The sequence below is a fragment of the Haliaeetus albicilla genome, chromosome 9 (assembly GCF_947461875.1).
Source record: "Haliaeetus albicilla chromosome 9, bHalAlb1.1, whole genome shotgun sequence".
Taxonomy (NCBI): Eukaryota; Metazoa; Chordata; class Aves; order Accipitriformes; family Accipitridae; genus Haliaeetus; species Haliaeetus albicilla.
Genome location: NC_091491.1, coordinates 5,848,352 through 5,873,189, shown reverse-complemented (window position 1 = coordinate 5,873,189; position 24,838 = coordinate 5,848,352). Strand labels below are relative to the sequence as shown.

General features: G+C 44.6%; 1 protein-coding gene across 2 annotated transcripts in view; it reads right to left on the bottom strand.

Annotated features, from left to right (window-relative positions):
- Positions 1-301: 301 nt before the first annotated feature.
- FAM222B (family with sequence similarity 222 member B) overlaps positions 302-24,838 on the bottom strand; it is a 40,835-nt gene continuing 16,298 nt past the window's right edge. Inside the window, exons 2-3 of one of the 2 annotated variants that reach the window (XM_069791210.1) lie at positions 14,050-14,177; positions 302-7,181 (exon numbers count right to left, since the gene is read on the bottom strand). In XM_069791210.1, the coding sequence (XP_069647311.1) occupies positions 5,596-7,181; positions 14,050-14,131 (1,668 nt within the window). In that variant the 5' untranslated portion in view covers positions 14,132-14,177 and the 3' untranslated portion in view covers positions 302-5,595. The remainder of the gene's footprint in view (positions 7,182-14,049; positions 14,178-24,838) is intronic. The other variant, XM_069791212.1, reaches the window with a different exon arrangement.

Sequence of the window (24,838 nt, the reverse complement as noted above, 5' to 3'; positions counted from 1 at the left end):
GCCATCCCAGCTGAATTAATGGTTTGTACCCAATTGCCTTGAAATTAACTTAAACTAATTAGATAAAATACTCCAGTAACTTTATTGCAATTTGGCCTTGTTGAGCATTGGAAGAGCATCTGAACAGCGGCTCTTGCTAGAGGATGTCCAACACGAGCCCCCCCCCCAGCTAAGACCCGAGGACCTGACTTCAACGTGCCCCTTTCCTTTGGCTCCTCCACCCCCCGTGGACCCTCCAGGACCCCCCCATCAAGCAGGACTTCTTTCAGCTCTGATTTTTTTTTGCTCCTCTCCAAATGGCCTCCATCACGAGATGACGTGCTGCTGGTTTTTGGCAGAGAACACCTCGGCACGTTGCATACTTTGGGTCAAATTCAACGTTCGCATCCTCCCACCCTCTACCAGGGTATGGTTAGCTCAGTGTAGGGGGGAAAAGTCCAAGCACAGAAATTAAATTTTTGGAAGAAACCCCTATTTGGCCCTGAAGAAGTTTTAAAAGGTTGGATCTTACTCTGCCATCTGCCAGAAGCCTTCAGCGTGAGTTAGCTGTGGCTGCAGGTAACTCCTCAGCGGTGGCAGCAGCTGCTTACGCCAAAGTCCCCGCTGGCTCATTATCGCACCAGATCTTCGCTCCAGTAAACAGGTCTAACTAGCTGCAAAGACGACGTAAAAGTCTCCTGAAGAAGCTTTGCAGAAGGGATTCCTCCTGTTGGGGGGGACGGACAGATAAAGAAACCAGATACCGAAGGAGCTCCAGCAATGCCAAGTCAAAGGAGAGGAGGATCCTGAAGCCCCGTCTCCCCAGAGCGGATGGACGGAGCGGCTGCTGTCGGCACGGCGTTTCTGGATGCTGGAACCGGGACGTGGCAGTGCCTGTGGGCAAACAGAGCTCTTCCCAGCTAAGCTTAGCTGGGCTAAGCTGCCCGGTTTAGCCCAAATTCCTGGAAAGGCATGTGGGAACCAAATATGTTTCTAAGTATCCGGGGAACACTGGAAACAGTATGAAAGGTATCAGTTTGCCATCCAAGGGATTTTGACACTCAGATGTTTGCAGCGAGCGCAGAGGAGATGGGTTTTGAGTTGTGTCGTTCTTAGAGACGAAAGCATGCAGATTAAATTAGATGTGTGATCACTGGAAAGGGGAGAAAACCCTCACAGCTCCTATCTTCCAGAAGGGGGTCTACAAATATTATGAATCCCCTTTAAAATTTTGTATTTAGTATTACGTTAATAAGCAAAACTCAAGAGTTTATTACACACTATTAGGTCAGCAATTTGCAGGGCAGTCAGTACTTTCTAGGGAACCTTCCAGGTCCAGCTTTTGGAGCAGCCCTACGTCTCCCCAGGATGTTTCCATCCTGGCCAGGCAAAGCAGACCTTTAGGGCGCAGGACAGCCCTAACCCTTGCAGACATCGTCAAACATCTCTCCGAGTTCACCTTGACAGGACTGAAACCACCTCCTCGACGACTCCTTTTTTTAATAATTATTTCAGCACCTTTCTGGCTCTGAGATTTTGTCTCTCGTTTGTTTTCCCAGACCTTCTGGGTGCTCTTATTGGAGAAGGGCAGCCAGGCTGTGCCCGACACCTTCATACCTCAGAAGTCCAAGGAGACCCTTCCCCAAATTCCCTTTGGGACAAGCACCCACCCCATGCTGCCCGTGGCTCCCCGTGCTGCTGACCACGGCCACACAAGCCACACACTCACACTGCATAAAACCAGCAGAAGGGGCAGAGGGACCAGGTCGCTCTTTCACTCTTTTTTTTTGCTTTTTATTTTTCCTGCGGACAAAAAAAATAATAAAAAAAAAAAAATTCTAGTTCATACCCGTAGCACATAAGCAGCAGTGTTTATCATCAGTCTGTGGTTTAATGAAATACAGCAGCAATTCCCAGTTCTCTCCCCAGTGAGCCCCAGCAAACATTTCTGTTTGGTTTCTACGGGAGCGGCCGAGTCCCACTGAGACATCTTTCACATCATAAGCTTAAAGAAAATTCAAAAGTGTCTTTATAAAATGTTAACTTTGGGCTGTAACAAACTGGGCTTATGATTTAACAGCTTCAAAGCTTCTGCTGGAACAACAAGACATGTCAGAGATGGAAGCTTCCTTGTGGAAGGGTTTACACCACTTTTCATGTTTCTCTCTCCTAGGATCTATCTAATGTCCACCTCCAGCTGGCAAGGGAGTTGCCAGGAACCATCGGAATAACGATATTCTGCTAAATCAGTGTGGTACTGTAAAGGGGACAGATTTCAGTGCTGGTGAGGCAGCGTAAATAGTTCAGGAAAACATCTGAAAATACCTTACTCTTTCCTCAAGGAGCAGAACCGTCACCTGCAAGTACCGAGGCTCCATCAGGGGAACTGAAGCCTTGCGCTGGAGTCAGCGATCAGGAAGGCACTGACCCACAGACGGACAGACAGACAGAAAGGCAAGGCAAGCCCTGCGACAGGAGCAGCAGTACGAACCCCAAAGGCAGGCAACCATCTGCGTTGGGGTCCCGGGGAGAGCTCAGGGCAAACGCGTGCCCCTGGCCTTTAGGTTACTCTTATTTCTGCACCGGGCAGAAATAAAACAGCGTGGGGAAAACCAGTTCCAGGAGAGCACACCTCCTACTATACACCGGAGCACCGGCCTCTGGCTTGCGCCTCGTCTGCTCTTCCCTTTGTCACCTTGGTGAACAAGAGTGCCACATCTGGATGCCCACGCAGCGTATTCAGTGTTTGCTCTCTAAAGCTGTACCTGGGAATGAGGCAGGCCAGTGTCTGCATTTCTCCTTACAGAAGATGTAGTGGGGAAGGAGAACGAAGGAGAGCCCGTCAGCAACAGGCTGCTGCAGAAATGAAAAGGGTTGGTTTAAAGAAAAATTTCACTCCTAGAACAAAAGGAAATATTTCAGTATATTTTAATAGTAAAATGATTCCTATTTTTCAGGCAATGTCCTACCTGGGTGAGTCTCGGGAGTGTTTTTGCTTCCCGGTCCTGCTGTACCGGGGCAAAGCCTCAGAGGTCATGGCTCTACCTGTGACCGCCCGTGCAGAACAATCCCTGACAACTCGCAGAGTGCTGCCATCGCTAACACAAACACCTCCCAGGCATCGACACCACTTCCACAAACACCCCAACGGGGGACTCGACTCAGTCTCTCTCTCAGGAGAAGAGCAGGAGGAAAAAATTAGCTTTTAATAACAGTCTGGGTTGAGATTTGTAGCAGGCTACTGAACAGAGGAGATGCCAATATTTTATTTAGTAAAAAGGTATGTATTCAGGTAGCAGAACACCTTACAGTAACTAACTCGGCAGGAAAGGTTAAGTCATAGCACAGCCCTAGATCGATTTGGGGGAGTAGAATGGGGAAGACGGCGGGGAGACTGTAAGGGAAGCAGCTTCAGACTCGAACCTTGGCTTCCAATATAATGTATTCAGAAAAATATTGCATGAAAAGCCTCAGGATTTTAGTTCTTTCATAGATGTATATTTACCAGTTTTCACAAAGACTGCAGGAATACGATTATAAACAATAAATTAGGACTTCATGTTGCTATCATTTGGCATAACACAATCAGGCAATTTTTCCTTTTTAAATATAAGGCAACACAAGCCAACACATAATTTAATCCGTCTTTAGTCAAATTGCTTAACTTTGCTAAAGAGTTACCACTAAAGAACGGTTTATAGTACACTTAAAAGAATTTAAATAATGACATGATATAAGTGTACTAACTTACGCAAGGAGTCAGAAAACGTACTCTGCTAAGCTTTGAAACCTAAATATTTGTTACAGCCCAGGACTACACGTCTAAATTAAAAAAATACAAATAAATGTGTTCTAATTTTTCCATTTACGAAAAACTTTTAAGAATCTCTAGCCAACTATGACGTCACTTCAAAACTTGTTATTTTTTTTTTTTTTTTAATTTTGTATGATGTCTTAAGATTTTAAACCATGCTCGTTAAGGAAAGTTCAAGGAGCAAATACTTAAGGCTTTGTTTTTCAAAGGGCTGTGAGGGAGGCCAGTGGATGGCGGAGGCCAGTGGGTTCACCCATACACAATGCTACTCAAACCCACACTACCAGGCGACATTCATACAGAAATATTACACTTAAAAGTTACAGTGTAGAGCAATATTTTTAGCCAGTGTACATATAAAGAATCAATGCATTTATTTTTTTATTATTATTTTTTTAATTTCCAAACTTGATTGTGATCATTATGTTCAAGTATTAGTCTCATTAACAGAGATGAGAAATTTTCTACTTACAACAAATTCGGCTGTTAGAAAGGAAAGGTATGTTTTGGTACACTGAGGAGAACAAGATGCTGAGGTTACCCAGTAGTTAGTGTCTTATGGTCACTGACTCGACTAGCTGCTGGAAGTGACATGGGAAAGGAACAGAAGGAGTTAGGCACCGAGACTCTGGGAAAAAGGGATGTTATAAATAGCTTCACTAATTCCCAGAGAGGAGGATTGTTCCATTAAATCTGCCGTGGCATTTTGATGCGCGAGGAATACAGGACCATCGGTCCCACAGCGGCTTGCGAGCGGGAGCTTTGCTTCAGATTGACCGCCTCCCATCTCAGCAGTACTGCTGCCACAATGGGACCATGGCACGACGTCCCGCACACCCGCTCACTGCACCGGAGACGAGCTCGAGTTACATTTCCTCGCCCCCAAATTAATTCTAGCTACTGGAGAGGCGGCTGAACCCTTTTTGGAGTTGTCAGTGGGTCTGGATTCCTTTCACATCAGGACGGCCAGACTCCTAGCAGCAAGGGGTTCAGACAAACTTAGCTCTTAACGCTGGCGAAAGGGGAGCGGGGAAGGGAAATATGATGCAGAAAAAAGGCAGTTACCTATGGCAGCTATGCTGCCTACGTCCCAAAACTGCCATTCCCCCCTCCTCCATACCCTGTCCGCAAAACGAAAGTGTCAGAAAAATCTGCCAGAGACTTTTGACTTTGGACAAAGTCTAAACAATGAATGCAGGTGTCTCGGCAAGAAACAGCTAAAAAGCTTCTTCCTATATTAATGCCTAAATACATACCCCTAGCTAGCTCTTTTCAAATGTAGGCTTCTTTTTCAATTAAATAGGCCTCTAGACAGTGCAAATGGTCAATGTTTAATGCATTAATGAAATGGGCTTTCGAGTTGAAAATAAGCCCTGCTTCCTGACAAATTCTGTTACTTTTAATCTTCAGAGGAAATTGAGATGGAAATTTAAGCAGCTACGCTACCTCGCTCTTGACGGAGCTAGGGAACAGATGCAACTGCAAAACCCTGCAGCAACTCAACATCAGTCCAGCAAGGAGCTACTAAGCAGAAGGCAAAAGCTGCACAAAGGGGATTCTGTGGTGAGGAAAACAGCTGTGGCGTGAAGTAGTGTAATGAAATTCTTTGACACAAAAGGCATGTTAAATATTTGATGCATAAAGGAGATAGATAACATGTAAGCAAAGCTTTTAAATATACAGTATGTCTTCTTCCAATGGTTACTATAATGATCACACAAGTTTGCAAGTTAAAAATGCCTTGCTTATTAATTAAAATTAAGACTAAACCTATAATTTTTGTCTGTGAAAGTGACTGCAGCCTATCTATACCCTGGGTGTTGAATATGAAGATTTCGACTATCGGATGGTTCAGGTGCTCGGTTCATGGGAGGCCGATGGACTTTTCCCAGCACAGCCATGCTCTGATCTCTGAAGCAGGACTGCTGGAAGTCCCCGCTTAGGTAATCCATGGTCTGCATCACATTATTCTGGCTGGATGGGCCAGCTCCAGCTCTGTAATGAGTTCCTCCTGCACAATCTAGCGGTGCTCCTGCTGGCTGTCCCCCATGGAAAGGCATGGCGAGGTCCTGGGACCCAGAGCTGTCACTGTTGGGTGTGGGCAGAATGTTATTCCAGATGGGCTGGAAATAGTGCCCATTGGTATATGGCAAGGGTCCCTGCAACCCATTCACAGGTGGAGAAGGCGTGGGCTTCTCGATGGGGGGCTTCAAGCTGAACGACTGGCCCATGCACAGTTCTTGAGGGTAGTTTGAAGTTTTGCCAGGAAAACTCTGCCCTGCGATCTCTCTCTGAGGGTGCTTCCCTGCGAGTCCAGCAGGCCCAGCAGCATCCCCACACATTTGCTGCAGATGTGCAAGCTGGTGCTGGTTCCACGCAACCGATTTGATTTCGTTCTGGTACGCGGGCGGCACCCTGTTAATATTCACCATGGGCACATTAACAGAGGCAGGAGGAATAGCAGCAGCAGCATGATCTACAGGGTTTACTACACAGGAAGGCATGGGTGTAGGGACATTGTGAGTAGATACCCTGGTACTTGCATTGATAAGCAGGTTGCGACTTATAGGGCTGGGGTTTGCAATCTGTCCCTCACATACTGAGGTAGTGCTAATGCCAGCTCTGGCCTGGCAGAACTGGTTAATCTGGTGCACAATGCTGCTCAGGTCCGGTGGCTGGTTCTGCTGCAGGGTGGCAGCCATAGAGAGGGGAATGGTTGAGGTAGACACGGTCACATTCGGCGGCGCATCTGCATCCGGCATCTTTCTGCTTCCATGTAAACCTGGCTGCAGCAAAGGATTTGGGGGGTGCTGCAGAGTCTGGTGTGCCATGGTCTGAGGATGCTGCAAGCCCTGCGGCTGCTGCATATTCTGAGGGTGCGGCAGCGTCTGCGGCTGCGGTATCCCCTGAGGGTGCGGTAAGCTTTGTGGCTGTGGTATACCCTGAGGGTGCTGCAAAGTCTGTGGCTGCGGTATACTCTGGGGGTGCGGCAAAGTCTGTGCATGCTGGAGAGCCTGCTGGCGAGCAAGCGCCTGGGGGTGGGTTAAAGTGCTAGGTGCAACGTATGGTGTGGAAGGGGGATTCATCATCGCTTCTGGCAGCAGACGCGTGCGTGTCCCGTCAAAGTCTTTGATAATTCCTTTTGCTGGAGATTTGACTATCGCCAGGAGGCCTGTTTTTGTGGTGGCCTGAGATGGGTAGGGACTGTACCTCTGGCCCGAAGTATCAAGTCCGTTCACAGTACGGCGTATGTGTTTCCTCTGGGGAACCTTGACACTGTTTGGAAAAATTTTTATAGTCAGTGGATTGTTGGCGACCTTCTTAGCATAAGCATCCAATTCTGCTGGGGTAGGATACTGTGCAGATCTCATTTTCTGTGTAGTGTCCCCTGCGGAGAAAGGAAATTCGTCAATACTGATTCTGGTAAGCAAGGGATCAACCCCAGGGCAATACAGTTGCACAACAAGGGTAGAAAATCTCCAAGGAATCAAGAGGCAAGAACTTCATCTTCCCAGACCAGCAGACCATGTACCAGATACCTCATTCCCTTTATTACCTGGTGACCAACACAACCCCCAGTTCAGCTTAAGGCAAGACCTGCCTAGGGGAGCAAAACAAAACCACTGTTTTCATCAGAGTATGTTTACAGTTGGAGAAAAACAGGTAACATGCTATAAACATCAGACTGTCTCCAGCTTGAAATATTTCTTATGGCTTGCAGTGGTGGGCTAGTTTCTATTCTCTCAATTTGAGGCTGCCTCCCTATGGTTCTTCAAGCCATTCTCAGTATCTTTATCTCGTAATTCAAAATCAGAAAGTTATGAATTAAACATTAAACCCATGTAAAGCTGAGGTGGGAACCATACTGTGATGGGTCGACCCTGGCTGGACACCAGGTGCCCACCAAAGCCACTCTATCACTCCCCCTCCTCAGAGGGACAGGAGAGAGAAAATATAATGAAAGGCTCGTAGGTTGAGATAAGGACAGGGAGAGATCACTCACCAATTACTGTCACGGGCAAAACAGACTTGACTTTGGTAATACATTAAACTAATTTCCCCATCAAAATCAGAGTAGGATAATAAGAAATAAAACCAAATCTTAAAACATCTGCCCCACACCTCTCCCTTCTCCCTGGGCTCAACTTCACTCCTGATTTTTCTCTACCTCCTCCCCCCCAAGCAGCACAGGGGGATGGGAAATGGGGGTTGCGGTCAGTTTGTCACACGTTGTCTGTGCCACTCCTTCCTCCTCAGGGGGAGGACTCCTCACTCTTCCCCTGCTCTGGCGTGGGGTCCCTCCCACAGGAGACAGTCCTTCACGAACTTCTCCAACATGAGTCCTTTCCGTGGGCTGCAGTTCTTCATGAACTGCTCCAGCGTGTGTCCCTTCTACAGGCTGCAGTCCTTCAGGCACAGACTGCTCCAGCATGGGTCCCCTGCGGGGTCACAAGTCCTGCCAGCAAACCTGCTCCAGAGTGGGCTCCTCTCTCCATGGGGTCACAGGTCCTGCCAGAAGCCTGCTCCACCACGGGCTTCCCACAGGGTCACAGCCTCCTTCGGGCATCCACCTGCTCCAGTGTGGGGTCCTCCCCGGGCTGCAGGTGGAGATCTGCTCCACCGTGGACCTCCCTGGGCTGCAGGGGGACAGCCTGCCTCACCATGGTCTTCCCCACAGGCTGCAGGGGAATCTCTGCTCTGGCACCTGGAGCACCTCCTGCCCCTCCTTCTTCACTGACCTTAGTGTCTGCAGGGCTGGTGCTCTCACATATTCTTACTTCTCTCTCCAGCTGCAATTGCGCAGGTTTTTTTCCCCTTCTTAAATATGTTATTCCAGAGGCACTACAACCGTCGCTGATGGCCTTGGCCAGCAGTGGGTCCGTCTTGGAACTGGCTGGCATTGGCTCTATCAGACACAGAGGAAGCTTCTAGCAGCTTCCCACAGAAGCCACCCCTGTAGCAAACCGCCCCCCCCCAACCTTGCCACGCAAACCCAATACACATACAAAGCACTTCAGCTCAAGCCTCCGTTTACATCTGAGTTCTTTTCTAGATGCTGACATCTGAAAGCACTTTGAGTGTCTTTTTGTCCATTAGGAAGCCCTTGTCAGTCCAAGTTCAGTAAATGGAAGGAGGCTACATGTGCATTATTTTACTGCTTGCAATTATTTCTTCAGCTGAATTTTCAGTGTGGCACCTTGCTAAGGACTGCATCCTTGTATCACACAGAAAAATTATGTGATTACCTCACAAGACTAAAAACATGTTACTCCCCAGACACAGACAAAAGACTTCTGGAGACAGGAGTGTGGTTTCACTTACTCCAATTCACCAGATACCTACCTTGCCCACAAGCTCAAACTGCTTCTGGAAAGAACTTCAGAAATCTAGGGAAATGTCTGTGCCTCTCTCACTACAATCATATTCCAAGCAGAGAGTTGGGCCGTTCCCCTACCACAGCTCTGCTGCTTAACTCCTATGGGACTACTGCTTTAGAAGTGATTTTATAATCTTCAAATAATGGCTTGCAGCTTTGACAATCCGATTTTGCTGTTGCTTAATTCCCCCCCCCGCCCCTTGCAAACAGTTTACTGGAAAAAAACGCCCATCCTTTTCAATGAAATTTTCAGCATCCCCATGCCATCTGCTGCTGTGCTGAAAGACTGGGAAATGCAGCAGCCAGCTCCTCCAGAGCCCAAGAGCACCCCAGCCCCACATCTGGTCCTCTGACCCAAGGAATCTAATGCTCCAAAGAGCTTGATACTCCCAGGCAAACAGCCCTTCCTCTTGAAAATCCACCTCTGCTTCTTCTAAGCAAATTGCCTCCAAAAGACTCCTGAATACACGAGTACCAGCCTTCCCTCTCTCTTTGCATCCTGCAGCTTCCAGTCTTTACAAGTGAGGGACAGCAGCACTGCTCTAAGAGCACTCACTTTCAGAAAGTAAGGGTCAGAAAATGGAAAATAGGATGGATACCAAAAGAAAGGATAATTATAGAAATATTAAAAATATCTTTTGTGAAATACACAGCTTTGCAAGCAGGTTGTCTTGCATCTCTAGCACAGCATGTACCACGGCACTGCTTCTACTCTTACTCCCTGTGCTGTCCAAACACTGACACGTACCACCCTTTCTCTTAATCAAAGGAAATGCTCATTTGATATTAACCCGAACATCCTCTTTTCACATCCCTGTACCTCCTGCTGCAGGCAGGTGGTTTGTATCTGTCCTTCTGAGTGAGCTGCTATGCTCCTAATGGAAAGAAGAGCCTCTGAATGGCATTTGCCAGTACTACCTTGCCTCAACAGCCAAGGCCTTCATGAAATCCCAATCTTTATTTTTAGCATTGCCCACACTCATTAAATTCTGTTTCTTCCCCAAGAGATGACCCTTGCAACTCACCATGAATCAGAGAAGAACCATCAACTATGGACAAAGGAACCCACAGCTGTCTGTATTACCGTTTATGTTATCCTTACAGCCATTGTCACATAAAGCTTTTACTTTCAGATGGAAAATTAAGTAGATACTTTAAGACACTGTTACCTTCAAAATTTCCCAAGCTGGTTTCCATTTCTATAAGTATATCAGCAAATTAGGTGGTAAATATAAACACTGAACAGATACACTAAATATTCTTTTACCCAAGCATCTATTTTTCTGTTATACAGGAACTGCGATGGAAGCTTTTAGAAAGCAGCTAAGACACCAATGTTTGAACAGGCTGCAGCTATCGGTTACAACACCTCTGTAATCCCGAATATGGAAGAACTCCTTCCTCTGACGAGAGAAAATAACCCCTCAGTTAAACTTAAATGACGCACCAACATCATCAAGTTTGTCATCCCACCAAATGGTAAACCATCTTTTAAATCCCTTGGACAGGATCTTCTGAAATGAACCACCATTTCAAACAGCACCTGTTTTGCGTACCACTAAGATTACGCTCCTTTTACTATGGACTAACTCAGCCATTCTACTTAGGCCTGAAGCTGATATATTTCTGAGCGTCCCAATGTGCTGCTTAAAATGCACTTTGCTAGTAGTTCCATAGGCAAGATTCGATGACTGTAATAATTAAGGCACCAAAAAATTAGGAGAAAGGAGAAGGGCACTACGGGGCGAGCAAGAGTCTGAATATCCCATACAAATATCCTACAAACCAGTAAAGAACAATTAGGTCTGGTAACTAAGTGAATGGAAAAGCAGCTTGAGTAGACTGAAAGAAAATGCTGGTATTGGAATACGCTCATCATTTGTGTGCAACTGCAAGAATTCTGGATCAGGCCATAAAATGATGAGGCAGATGAACAAGCTACATTAAGAAAACAATGGGATGAGCTCCACAAAGCTACCTAATGGTAAATGCAAGGCTGAATACTTTTGTTGAAAAGTAATTATTTCATGTTTACTGTAAGGTAAAGCTGTGCATATGAGCAATTACCCCAATAAATTGGTGAGCTGCAAGTTCACACTCCCGCTAATCCCGTGGCAACCAATTCATCTGGTCACATTCCTGTGCGCGTCTCACCGCTGGAGCTATTTTTATCATGAAATGAGATATATTTCTCTGCCTCACCTCAGCAGTAATGTAACATCTTTTAAGTGCATTTCACGTTAAGGCTTTAAAACCCACTGCTTTTAAAACTGCCTACGGTTAAATCTTCATTAACATTAAACAAAATAAAAACAGGCCTTCAGGATTCCTACCCTAATGAGAGCATCTGTGTTGGGACAGGCGAAAAACAGCTGTGCCCATCTTCTGCATAAAAATCTCAATTGCAGCAGTTTCTCTACAGGCTTTACAGAAAGAGCCCTCACCCCTAGAAAGGACTCAATTTAGCTGATGACCCTATATTCAGTCCCAACCTGCTCTTCGCTCTTTTGTTCCCCCTGCCCCCCAACAAAAGCTCTCTAAGAAGCACCTTTCACCTTGACTTTGCACCACTGTCATGAAAAATCATCCTTTTTCTCCCAGGCCTTGTAGCACTGCTGCTATGTCCGACAGCAGCTATAGACACTGCCTCAACAGTCTTGCCTCAAGTATCCTGACTGACTGGTCAGGTTTATACTGGAGTTACTGGGAGGAAGGAGAGAATATCAATACGGAGTCAGTGAGAAATCCCCTGCGTGGATAGGGATGAATTTCAGGATTAGCCTTTCCTGTGATGCAGGCTGGAATTCAAAGAAAAACACTGAAATTGGAAGTCCTGTAGTGATTAGTTTCTAAAGGAAAAAATATGTGCATATTAATCCACAAAACTCCTACTTGCACAGACCACCTTTAAGAAAAAAGCCTCTTACCTGAAAGTGAAATAATAATAATAATAAAAAAAAGATAATTGAGCTAATGTGGATTTTAAAGCATTAATAAAAAGCCTGATCCAGAAAACTACACTTAAAAAATTACTAATACAAACACTCTAAGTCTGAATAAAGGCTGTCATGTGGAGTTCTGTGTCTTTTATAAAAGCAAGAGCACTATTATTAAAGACTGCTTCCAACCCCCCATCAAAAGTCACAAGTCACCGTTCATTAAAAATGCTCATTAAGTCAGCTTTCCTTTGGCCAGGGGCTAGACTACTTGTGCATATACAGCATGGAGAGAAATGCACCAATTAATCTTACACACATCTGCAGCAGGGGTGAGCAAGGTCTGTACGAGCAGTTTCATTTTCCATATAAATCAGAACAAACTGGAACAGCTGAGCGCTACCACTGCCAGCCAGTGCCTGCCAGCTACTTTATGTCCTCAATTCTTTTAAACGCAGTACCCGGAGCTCTTCAGTAAGCAGGATACAGCAATTCTTTTCAGCACAGGGATAAGCAGTTCTCAGAAACAGCATCAGGTACTATCAGGTTAAGAAACTGCCCACATACCAGCATGTTGCCTCGTAAATGTGTTATTAGCAAATACCTGATTTATGCACAGCTACCCTCACATGAACCTCAACAATTTGCTTTCAGAACTAAGCTTTTCAATCCACCAAAGAAACTTCACATAATGCAAGGACTCAGGCACGTTCTCACCACAACAACCTATCTTTTGAATAAGCATGTTTTGGTCAGCAAAGCTTGAACTGGAAATGGAAAAGAGAAAGGAGAGGAATGCCTGGTTTCATGCCATCTAAGGAAGTCCTTCTGTGAGAAAAGATTTCTACTATTGTCGAAAGTGTCATTACAATTACCAAGCCTGTGGAGTTAGCATAAATGCTATGCAAGTGCTGTGGGGGAGCACATGTGTGTACGTGAACAGTGTCATCCACTTCTGGCGGGACCAGGACTTTGAGCATGTCACCCTTAATTGCAAAATTCTCTTACCTATTTTCAGTAGCATCACAAGCCTTAATGTATTAACAAGTTAGCTACAACTGGACTGTAAATTACTTTGTTTTAAAGAGCAACGAGTCCACCAGCAAACTGAGGGTACGGAGATCTCCCAATGCACCTTTCAAATACAAGAGACAGGTCACAGCCCTAAGAACCAAGTACACAGATCTTAACGTAGAAACTTTGGTATTTCTGTAATTTCAGCTGAACAATCAATGTGCAACTTCAGTGATAAAGAGGAGAGACAAAGTAAGATTTAAAAAAATCTGTAGCCAGTAAACTTACATTCCCAAGCATAAGTTGTTCTTAAAAATACTAGCACAGCTATCAAAAAAATGACTGAAGTTATCAAAAAAGAATTACCAGAGTACTCTGCAGACATATTTTCAGAGGCACCAAAGAGACATCAGAAGGAAGATGGAAACTTTGAACTTTAGTAATTTGGGCTAGATCACTATTATTTGCAGTATATGCCCCAGGTATGTAGAACAACAGAGCTGCTGACCTCAAAAGGTTTGCATTAGCCTGATCCAACTTCTATTGGTGTCTAGGAGTAAGTAATTAAACAAATGGAAGTGAAAAGGAGTCAGGAAAAAGTTGTGTTAAGAAGCAAGTCAGCTGGCACACTTTTAGCACAAAATGTTTTCAGCAAAGAGGCACGAATCTCACAGAAACCTCACTTGCATTTCATCTTGCTGTGGTTAAAATTAACCTTTATAAAGCCAGGAAGGGGGGAGAGCTTGCTGCACACACGTGAACCTCCACAGCGATTTCTCAGAGCCATTATTGATGGATGCCTTGAAGGCATAACAAAAGAAAGACTAACATTAAATAGTTTTTCCACTGTATCCTAAACGTTTATGTCACAGCTGTACCAGAGCCAGATTTAACAGTTAACCACATCCTGCAGACAAAACGTCACTCACATTTCTGAAGTCCAGTGTTCATCTGCGTGTAAGAAAGAAGCTGAAAGGAGAGGTCACCTGGTCCTGGCAGACAGGCCAGCATGGCAGACAGGCACTAACACAACATGGGGCATTCACTCCTCTGCACACTGCAACAACAGAGAGACAATTCAAAGTTATAATACAAGGAGGAACAGAGAAAAGAAAGCGGCAAAGAGCCATCCCTTGGTGAAGGCCTGACCAAGCACAGATGCGCAACCGCTGCTCCGGCCCTTACTGCATCTCAGAATGGCAACGGAAATACTTCAAGAAGTGCGTCGTCTGCAGGGTTAAAACCAAAATAGCCGTCTCGCTCTCCTCTGCTGCTTGACACACAGAGGATAATCCATAACTCTATCCTCAAATTTCAAAGGTGGTTGTTATGAATGGTAAAGAAACCACCATCATTCATTTTACTATATATTGAAATGCGCTGGCTATCTACCAGGTATAGCCAAAGCAAGTCCTCTGGAGAAATCCTGTCAACTGCTCTTTTACATTTAATAAAAAGGCACGGCATGCATAAATTGAAGGCAAAGTATGCAGCACTCTGCCTTGTGGCAAGATTAAGCTGCATGCTACAGCTTGTAATTTCTGTGGTCCATTAGGCTGAAAGATGAATGGCTACAACTTCCTTCATTTCATAGGAGACTCGCTGACCTGCACGGCTCTGGGTTAGACAAACGGCAAGACGTGCCTTTTGCACAAAGGAGCTGCAGAGGTGCCACCATCCTCTACTGCAGAGGTTCAGCATTTAGGAAATCAAACCTCGAAATGAATGCACTGAGCACGAAAGCCCTTTATATATAAACACTGCACAGCTACCCTCAAATCCCATCACTGGCATACAAAGCAGCGGTTCCCAGCAACAAAGCTAACTCAGACTCAAAGTCTCCCAACGTTACTAGAATTACGGAGAGAAATTTAAGTTGGAACAAGGTCTCTAGAGACCACCTGGCCCAATCCCCTGCTCAAATACCCCCTGCCACAGCTACTGGGGCAAGCCACAGCCAGCCACGAGCACTTTAGAAAGCTCTGGGAAACGGGCTGGCTGACCCAAGCTGGAGAAATCAGTTGACTTCTCCTCCTTGCCCAGATCTCCGAAAGCATTGGTACTGCTCTACAGGGAGTGCTTTTGCCAAAACACCCAAGGAGCAGCTAGAAAGGCCTTGGGGCTTGTTATATGACCCCCAAAACATGGAAACAGTTGAAGGCTTCAAAAGTTATAGGCTGATTTAATTTCAGTCATTGTTTCACAAACCCCAATTAAAGCAACTGGGGAGGCATTCAAAGATCAAAAGAGGCGAAGCGGAAAGCTCGAGACCGACACGAGAAGCCATGGCTGCAGAAACCCTGCAGAGGCCACTTCTGAAAGAGCCGTACTGCTGAGGACTGCGTAAGTGATGTGAATGAAACCTTTGGATGACACCCGACACGGCAACGTCAGCGCTGCGTCCTGGATAGCACCACTGCCTTCATGCTCCAGAAAGCTCTGAAAGCCGATTTCTCTGCAGGAACGTTTTAAAGACCTTAATTTGAAACCTAACCTCACGCCACCATCACAGTCAGACCGCCCAAGGAGTACTTGCACCAATACAGCAAACAGCGTGGATTTAAAGCTTTCCCAGAGCACAGCAATTACTCTCTGTGTATTATTCATTAGCTCCATGTTTATATGCACCTCCTCAGTTCAACATGCAAAAGCTGATTAAACCAGCATCCAAGAAACCTCATACAAATATTAATTTACAAAAAATTCTGTATCTTCTCTGTGCGAGTGCTCTCAAAAGCCGACCGAGCGTTGCTGAGCGAGCCCGTTGGGTGGCACTGTGACTAACAATTAAAAATAGTTTTGGGCACCGAATGCCATCTTGACAACTCCATGCTATTGCCCATTCACCCTGCCCACTCAGAGTAACGGTGACTCAGTGCCGTGAGAAACAAACACACAACCTCACCAAGCTGCAGGGCTGACAGCACAACCACCAACAGAACAAGTTTACATCATTCTCCATTTCATCCCTAGGAGACAGTAACGATCTGCACTACCAGAAGTCCAAGATATGTACTTGTAAAACGCTGTAAAATAAATCTAAACCTGGTTTTTCTTCCCACCCTCTGTAGGAGGTGGAGTTCTTGGAGACTTTCAGAAGGTGTTCAGAAATGATGACTGAACACCTCTCACACCCACAACTTAAAGGAATTGCTTTAGGAACTGAAAAGTTGCTCGACCTTTATAGATGAGATTCATTCATTACTATAAGTATGCAATGTTCACTGAAACTTTGCAAACAGCCTGTGGGCAGCAGTTTCTTGCCCCAAATTATGCCCAGCAAGACCAAAAAGACAAAACAAGAATCCAGCTCCTTTTAATCAGAAGACAAAACCACTGTGAGTTGCCAGAGCTTTACCTGAGTAAGCAACAGAAACACTCACAGTCAGCAAGAAAAAAATAATAATTGTGTTTTCCTTTTTTCCTCATTTCATCAACTTCAGAAGACTGGCAAAAAAAAGACCTATTTCACAGCGAAAAGCAGACAAACAAAATTAAGAGCCTTCACCATAGTCAGAAAACCATCAGATCACACCAGTCCCATATTCACCTAAACATCTACCTTTTACTCCAGTAACATCTGATGCCAGCCCAGCATTACTTCCCAACCCTGCACGGCCGAAGGACCTTAACCGATGGCAAGTTTGTGTGCAGCCCCGAGAGAGAGAGAAAAGCGCTCTGCAGCGCAGCACTGCACTCAACGTGCTCTTTGAACAAGTAGCACTTCTGACAGCAAGATATGCAGAGGGTTTGCTCACCTGCTCCGTCATTAACGCTCATTATAGCCTGAACACTGTGACTCTTTGAGTAAGCCTCTTGCTGAAGTGCCACAGAGAGGCTCAGTGCCATGCACACAGCAATAAACAGGATAATGGCACATTAGGAGAGAGAACAAGTGATTAAGAGTGGTCACAGCATTCAACTCGGAATAGCCAGGCTTCTGCAGTAAGACAGCAGTATTTCCTTGAAGGTCAAAACATGTATTTACAGAAGCTTTAGCTCCAATACAGAGAGTAATGTTTCAGAGAAGGCTATAAAGGCAAGTTTTTCCCGCAGGCAGATAATCATTTTAGGCAATGCCAAAGGTTCATAAAAGACTGGGGTGGCAATAATCATTTTAAAAGAAATACTGGACTTACAAAAATAATTTGAAGTAGAAGCATAAAATCATTCTTTTAGCTTGATTTGCAATAACCAAATTGATGCCATCTAGGTCACTGCTGAGCATTAAAAAAAGAAATTCAGACTTACATAGAAGTGCTGACCATAAGTCCATCACTGAATTCCATATTATAATTAAAAATCCTGCTCCAATTTTTGTTCTCTATGAAATTAATATAGTTTTTCAAAACCCAGATCTCAGTATTTGAAAACAAAAGCATTTGAAATATCTTTACAAAAAAGCCCGTTTTTTTTTTTTGATAGAAATTAATTAACATTTATTCCCTTTGAGATACTCAGCACCTGACTACTACTTTCTGACCTGACTCTTCTTCAGCCCGAGCTAGCACAGACAACTCCAACATACCACCCAGCTAAAATGAAGTGAACCCCCCCTCACGGACTGTATTTGGGATTGAGGTGAGCACTAATGGCTGTCTCAAACTGTTGTTACGCACGGTCTCCGGTTGGCAGCGCAGGGTCTTGACACAAAGGCAGCTGGGCCCATCATCCCCTCCTGCGCTCAGCTTTATTGCTTCTAATTAGTCCAGAGCGGGAAGTAAACTGAACTTGGCACGTCAAGACTTCTCACTAGCAGACTTGGCTCCATGGCAGCAACTTGTGTGGGCACCAGCACCTGCAAAGGTCCCTGCAGGGCTGCTGCCCCAGCCCCTCCAAAGACCGCAGTGTGTTACTGGGGGAACCAGAATGGACACAGTGAATCAAGACCAAGGGGTTTTTGCACTGTACCAGGCTCAGTAACGCTGTCATCTAAACCAGTCAGCTGCGAACTGCAGAGCAAGCTGACAAGTAGGCTTTGGCACCTGGCAATGGAGGGCAGCTGTAAAACCCTTAAAGTTTTTAAATTGTATTTTAAACTGATTCTGTATACTGCCAAACACAGCGTAACGAGCTTTGTCTTGAAAATACATATAAAAAGATAAACTACATTCCTGGAGGAAAACAATCTTTAGATTGGAATAAATAAATAAATACCCTTCTTTGAAGTGATTTTAATCTAATCTGGCTGCAGGATATAATCTTAACAGCACACTTACTGCAGGATGGTCTATGAAACAGCAGGTTTAGACACATGAACAGATTTTTTTTTCTCCTAAGAGTTATTAATAATTAAATCAAAGCATGTTAAGCTTAAGAGAAATTTGCAGTGCTTGGGATTTGGGGGTAGTTGTCACATCCCCACAAGGACTGTTAAGTTCAGCCAGCCTTACCTGCACATCAGGGTGTTTTTTGGTCCAGGCAGCACAGTGTCCCCTGCACTGATTTTCAGAGTAAGTCCTGTCACCACCAAGGCTCACTGGGTAGGACAGAAGAACTCACCTCCTCCCACTGCCCAGGGACACCCTCCCTGTAGAGCTAAGAATCAGTTCCAGTAAAACTTACCATGATATTGCCTTTCTGGACAAAAAAAATAATATATTATTTTCTGGCTGACATTCAAAGCTTAGTATTGCCTCTGCCAGACCTGGTGCTCCTCAGGCCGGGGAGTACTTTTACAAGCTAGAGTAAAACCTAGGTGTAAAGCAACTTGGTACTACTAGGAAATTCTAATACTCTAACACAGCTTTATCATTATATAAACAGACCACATATGCAGAGTTATTGCCAAGTTTTTAAATACGCCAGTCTCTGAAGCTCCCAAGAGGCCTTACAGGGTAAGCACACAAAGGAAACACTCCCCACAAACCATCCCCGGCCAGTGAAATATGGGCAACTGAGCTGGTTTAGACGAAAGCAAGCTGGTGAAGTCTAAAGTTAGGTTCCTGAAAGTAAACACGCATGTCTGAAATTCCATGATTAACTGTGGGCTTGTTCACAAAGCCTGGGGGCCAGGAGGAAGCAGGAGCATCCACCCACACACAAAAGAAAAGCTCCAAACTATTCCAAGTTTCCAGCACCCTGGGGTCCCGTAAGCCGTTTGAGGGTTGTTAAGCGCTGATATGCTTCGCTTCTCCTCGTTATTCACAAGGTAGTCCCGTGAAGTTCCATAACCGCTGGTGGGATTTACGGCAACCCCCAAGCACACGCGGCACATTCCCAGTTCAGCATATATAAATGCTGCAAACAAAAACAAAAACTAACTCAGGTTGTGAAGTTTCTTTGGTACAAATGTCTGTAAGAGCTTGCCAGGAAATGTAATTGAATCCGGGCCAATTTTCATGCTCCAAGGGAAACTCAGTGTCTCATTTACCCCCCAGCAAGCTGCTCGAGACCAAGTGACACTCATTCCTTTTCCCTCTCCCAAAGTAACCTAAATCTAGGGGTTTCAAAAATTTGTTCGTGTCAACTGCAGATGCTGAACCCTCCGCCAACCTCAGTGTTCAATATGATTCCTTCCAGTCAGCCATGCCTTGCCTGACACTGTCTAGGCTGATCCTGCAGGCTTCCTGCCTTTCTCCAGCCCTAAAACTCCCCTTTATTCTTGGGCACTTACCAGAATGGCCCTTTCCCAGGACTGCTGAAGAGCCAGAGATAAATCTTACCGTTTCCTGGAACAAAATTACCAAACTAGCACTGTATTCATCGCCGGCCGGTATCACATCCTCTTAATGTTTTATAAATGGAAAACTGCAAAATAATGCGCAGAGAGGTAGTCTTTTGAAATGGCAATAAATCACAATAGCATCGAGTGTACTTGGGGATAAATAAATAGGAAGACTGAACAATAGAAAGTCGCCTTTTGTAACAAGGGGAGTGCAACGTCAGCATCTGCCAGCACAGGACCTTTTGGCTTTCTGCATTCAGGTGGACCTTTTGTAGAGCCCTCCAACAGTTTCAATCAAAATCAATTTTTGCTTCTTGCAGTTTAATTAACTATGATTTTGCTTGTGAACCATTCCACCTTTTAGGCTGACCTCCATTTATAATGTTACTCAGGCAACAAAATTAAACAGTTTGGAGGGGAAGGCAGAGAGAATTCAAATGTACGTGAGGTGCTTTGGGAGAGGGGAGGCACTTGCTACAGCACAGCTCTGCTCCTCTCCCCGAGCTGAGAGGGCAATGCTCAGCAAGGAAGAAAATGAAGAAGCTTTGGGGTAACAGCACTTAAATGGAATATTGTTCACATCACACTCCTCATGCCCAAGGGCTACCACTAAAGGCTTCTAGGTGAGCAATTTTGAACAGGATGTAGTGCAGTAAAAAAAGCCAAGGCAGCGGCTCTCGGCTCCAGGCGGGCAGGTACTGCCACATGTGACATCAACTCCATCAAATTCACTCTTCGGATAAAGTAGCAGTGAGCTCAAGGTTATGATCTCAGAGTTTAAAAAGCCTTTTTTTAGGTCAGTCCCAAGAGATTATTTTAAAACACAGTACTACGCATCTTCTGAAGACTAGAACAGTTGGCTTTAATTGTAAGACGGATTTTTACATAGCTTCTGACCTTTCATCTAATTGAGGCCTAAAGAAGAAAAAAAAGAGGAAAAGCTATACGTCACTTCAGTTATTAAAATCCATCAAGCTCAGACTTTAGCCTTGGGATAACCACAGCCAAAAAATTGACTTGCAAGTAATTATCACTGCTATCTGCAATAAAAGTTAATTGGACATAATTGAACTAAAGCCCTAATCTGAATGAAGCTGTTGCTGGCAAGAAGCCTGCTCCTGCCTGCACTTTGCAAATGAAACTCCTAGCAGTAAAATGGACAAACGGGAGGCTGCTTTTACAGTCTGCCCACTGCAAATCACAGCGCAATTCTGCAAACAGCTCGTTAGCTGGGCCAAGATAAAGCCATTAGGAGGGCCCGTCCTCACCAAACACACCCTTTGACAATACCCAAACATGGCGAAGGCATAGAGTTTCAAACACAAGTTTCACTTTTACTGACCTCTTAATTACATGGACTGAAACGTCACGAGATGCTGGTTTCATCAGCCCTCGAACGCTGTAAATACCAGTACAAATAATGTACTTTTTGAGCACGTAAAGATACCAACTGAAAAGGTTTTCAGTGCTGATAATTTACCACCTTCATGCAGTTCAATAGCCTTTCCTGTTCTAGGACCAGCTTCTTTCAACTCTGAAGCGGAGCAGACAATTAGCTGCTTTTTGTGCTCAGCCCATGCAGGTGGCTGGGGGAAGGGAGCATTAAACTAAATTCCTGCTGATTCGTCCATTTATATTTTGCATTTTTGTTAACTAACAGACCAGAAAGCAGTCGTCATCCTCCATACTACTTTAGAACTTCCTTCCGATTTTAATTATTAACACTCTGCCCTTCACCAAAGTGTATCAAAGCACTTAACAAACATTATTGAAGCCACATAACCACTCTGAAACCGACAAAAATTGCACACAACTCCTTTTACAGTGGCTTAAGGTTTTTTTGACCAGATTTATGATAGAAGACTGGTGTTCTGATTATGGGCTAGCCTATGACAGAAGAGATCGAGGGAAGTATCTGGCTCATCACAGGTTCCTGATGTAATTTTGGATGAAGCATTTAATCACCCGATGCCATGGTTGCTCCTTGTTAAAAGGACAGCAGTGGGTGACAGTTTTCTACAACTGAAGAAGACCGTGAAGACAAATGAAATTGCAGAGCATTCAATACCACCTTGACTTCTCAAGTCAGGCTTACAGGGTCATGGTCCGGGCAGTCTCCTGGGGAGAACTGGAAGCAGATCACCCTTCCCTCTCCTGAGTACCATTTGCTCACCACTGCTCCTCCACATTTTCGCAGCTCAGAACAGAACTTCTTAACTCAAGAAAGCTGCAATGGAGAACCAGTGACATCAATTCCCTTTCATGACCCAAATCAGTGGCTTATTTTACTTTGCTCAAAGCCCTCACCTCTTTTTAAGTCTATTTTTAGATTTAACTCTGTATTCTGCAATGTGGCAGCAGCTGACAGACAACACAGACGTAAGTAGGTCTTGCCTGGTGTTGCAGGCTGCTTCTAAGGCGAAGGAAAGATGTAGAAAAGACAAGTTGGGACGATTTAGGGCCTGGCCAAAGCTTCAAAGAACTATTTCTGGCTGTGCTTGAAACACATATGCTAGTGGTCAGTTATGAGACAGATGAGATACTACTTTTACCATGGGAACATATGCAAGAAATAGGAAAATCGACCTGCCTGAAGTCAAAAGCGATTTGAATAACTTTGTATCTGTCTCCTCTTGAGTTTTCACTACACTAAAGCACTCTGACCTTTAATTAATTTTCTTTCTTCTTTTATACGGTAACCTCCAATTCCAAGTTTTTAATGCCATACTAGTGGGAAACAGGAATGAAGAAACAGTCTGGGATGTATCTTAGTTACATTTCACAGTGCATAAATCTGCACTGTCATTTAGGAGAGGGAGCAAAGGATGCTACAGTTGAACTGCAGCAGTTAAGAGCAGAAGCCAGGTAAATAGAGCATTGTCATCAAAATCGTAACTTTCCCAGGACATTAGGCTTACATTTGCATTTTGAAAATGCAAAACAGACTCCCTACCCATCACTGTAACATTCTCAGAAGATACCATTTTCTTCAACAAGATACTGAGAGGCACAAACAAACATTCCTTCCTTCAAAGCATCCATTATCCTCAGGGCAAACGAAACCGACCTTCTTACATGCTCAAGCAGCATCTATAATATCACAGCAGCTGCTATAAAATACGGAACAGGCTTACAGATAGGAGTGTGCATGTTTTCATGTGAACATGACAGTATTAAGGTTAGCTGAAATGACTTCTATCCAAAGCAAACCCATAACAGCCCAACAACTACCAAATTACAGGATGCTGCTAACACATACCCCAACGGAGGCACCACAGATTCCCACCAACAGACATTCTCCATCCTCGTATGCAACTTCCTTCTGCCTTCAAGCGATAAGAAACCAAAATACACATTGACCCCTTTGCCATAGCAGAGAGTCTGCAGTTATAACCTCAACATTATTAGCAAGAACGTGCACTGCGTCAGTATTATGTGAAGCTTTCCTACGCGTTCAATGTCTGGGAGAAGCATAAGGTTGTAATTCTGGGGTTTACTTTACCACAACATGCAAGAGCTTTGAGCTTCCTCAAGCTACTCTCTGCCAGAATTCCTCCCTCTCAACTTTCTTGCCTTCCCAGATCTGAAAAGGAAGCTTTTCTTAAGTACAGCAAACAGCTGCCTAGGTGAAGGGGAAAGGAAACATGAAATAGCTCCCTCTCCAGTGGCTGCTTTGCACAGATCACCATTATCATTATCTTCTCTCATTCCACACTTACTCTGTAAAAGCCCAGAATTAAAGTCTTAATCATGACTTACAGAAATCCTCGTGGCTGCACATGACAGAAGGATGACAGTTTTTCCTTCTAAAATATCGTTAGAAGTTACAGATTATGACAGTTCCCCAAGTAGGAAAGTAGCTATCTTCCCCTGTTTATTACAAGCTGATTATTTAAAAAAACCCATCTTTTCACAGCTAACTTTGAACAAATTCTACCTCTATGCAACACACAAACAACAAACCAGACATTTGTTAGATATTGAAAAATACGCTTCGAGTCCCGTTTTAAAAATATTCACTTGAAAATGAGAAGTTATTTGCAAATAAGATGAGGCAGAATGAATTAGACTTCATGCAGAACAAAAAACTCAACTCACATATTAAGGGAAAAAAAAAAAGTGACTCACTTGTGGACCAGGTGTGCCTGTGGTATATGAACACAGGTGGGCAGGCTCACGGGGAGCTGGATTTCAGTTTGCATTGGTTATGTGTGTGTACCATTTTGACCTGTACAATTACACTGACAGTTGTTTGGTTTGGTATTTCGCTCTCTGGATACTGAATTAAGGTCCCACCCATGGCGAAATTTTAACAGCCCATTTACAAAGCAAGCGGAGAAATATATGGCAGATTTTTACTCAAGATGCAAAACTGGAGTTCTCTGTGTAACCTCGCACAGTGCCAGAGCTTCCTGCTGGACCATGAACACACCAGCTCTTAGATACACATTTTACCACTTGTAAGGGCAAGATAAGACCTTCTTCTGTAGCTGGAGATATTGTGCAGCCTACTGTAAAGATGAAAAGCATTCTACGAACCTGAAACAAGCTGCAACACAAGTACAAAACACTCACCAGCGGAAAATACAAGCCATCAGGTGAATACCAAAGAGCTGGACCAGACACTGGGATGGCATTTTCCCATCAACCTTCAGAACAAGGTGCTGGTGCCCCGCTGGCTTGTCCTGACACAGACCTAGCGTCCTTATCCGTCTTCCAAGAAACTCAAAGGCCATCTCATAACAACTCAATAGAAGAAAGGACAAGAAATATATTAATTGTGAGCTACTGCAAAACGTCTCTGCTATTCTCAGTGTTTTCCTGAGAAGCATGAAAACTGGCCAGTTGCATGGCTGGCAGTTCAGAAGAGCCACAGGGAAAGCAACACAAGCGTACAGGATGTTTTCAAAACCTCTGCACGCCACAAGCATCAGAGATTTTTGTCTGCAGGCCTGATAAAAGACTTCAGCATGATGTCACCCAATTCCTTCAGCAGCTGCCAACACATCGCCTTTATCCAAAGTTTACATTCACAAAAGATTTCTTTTTTC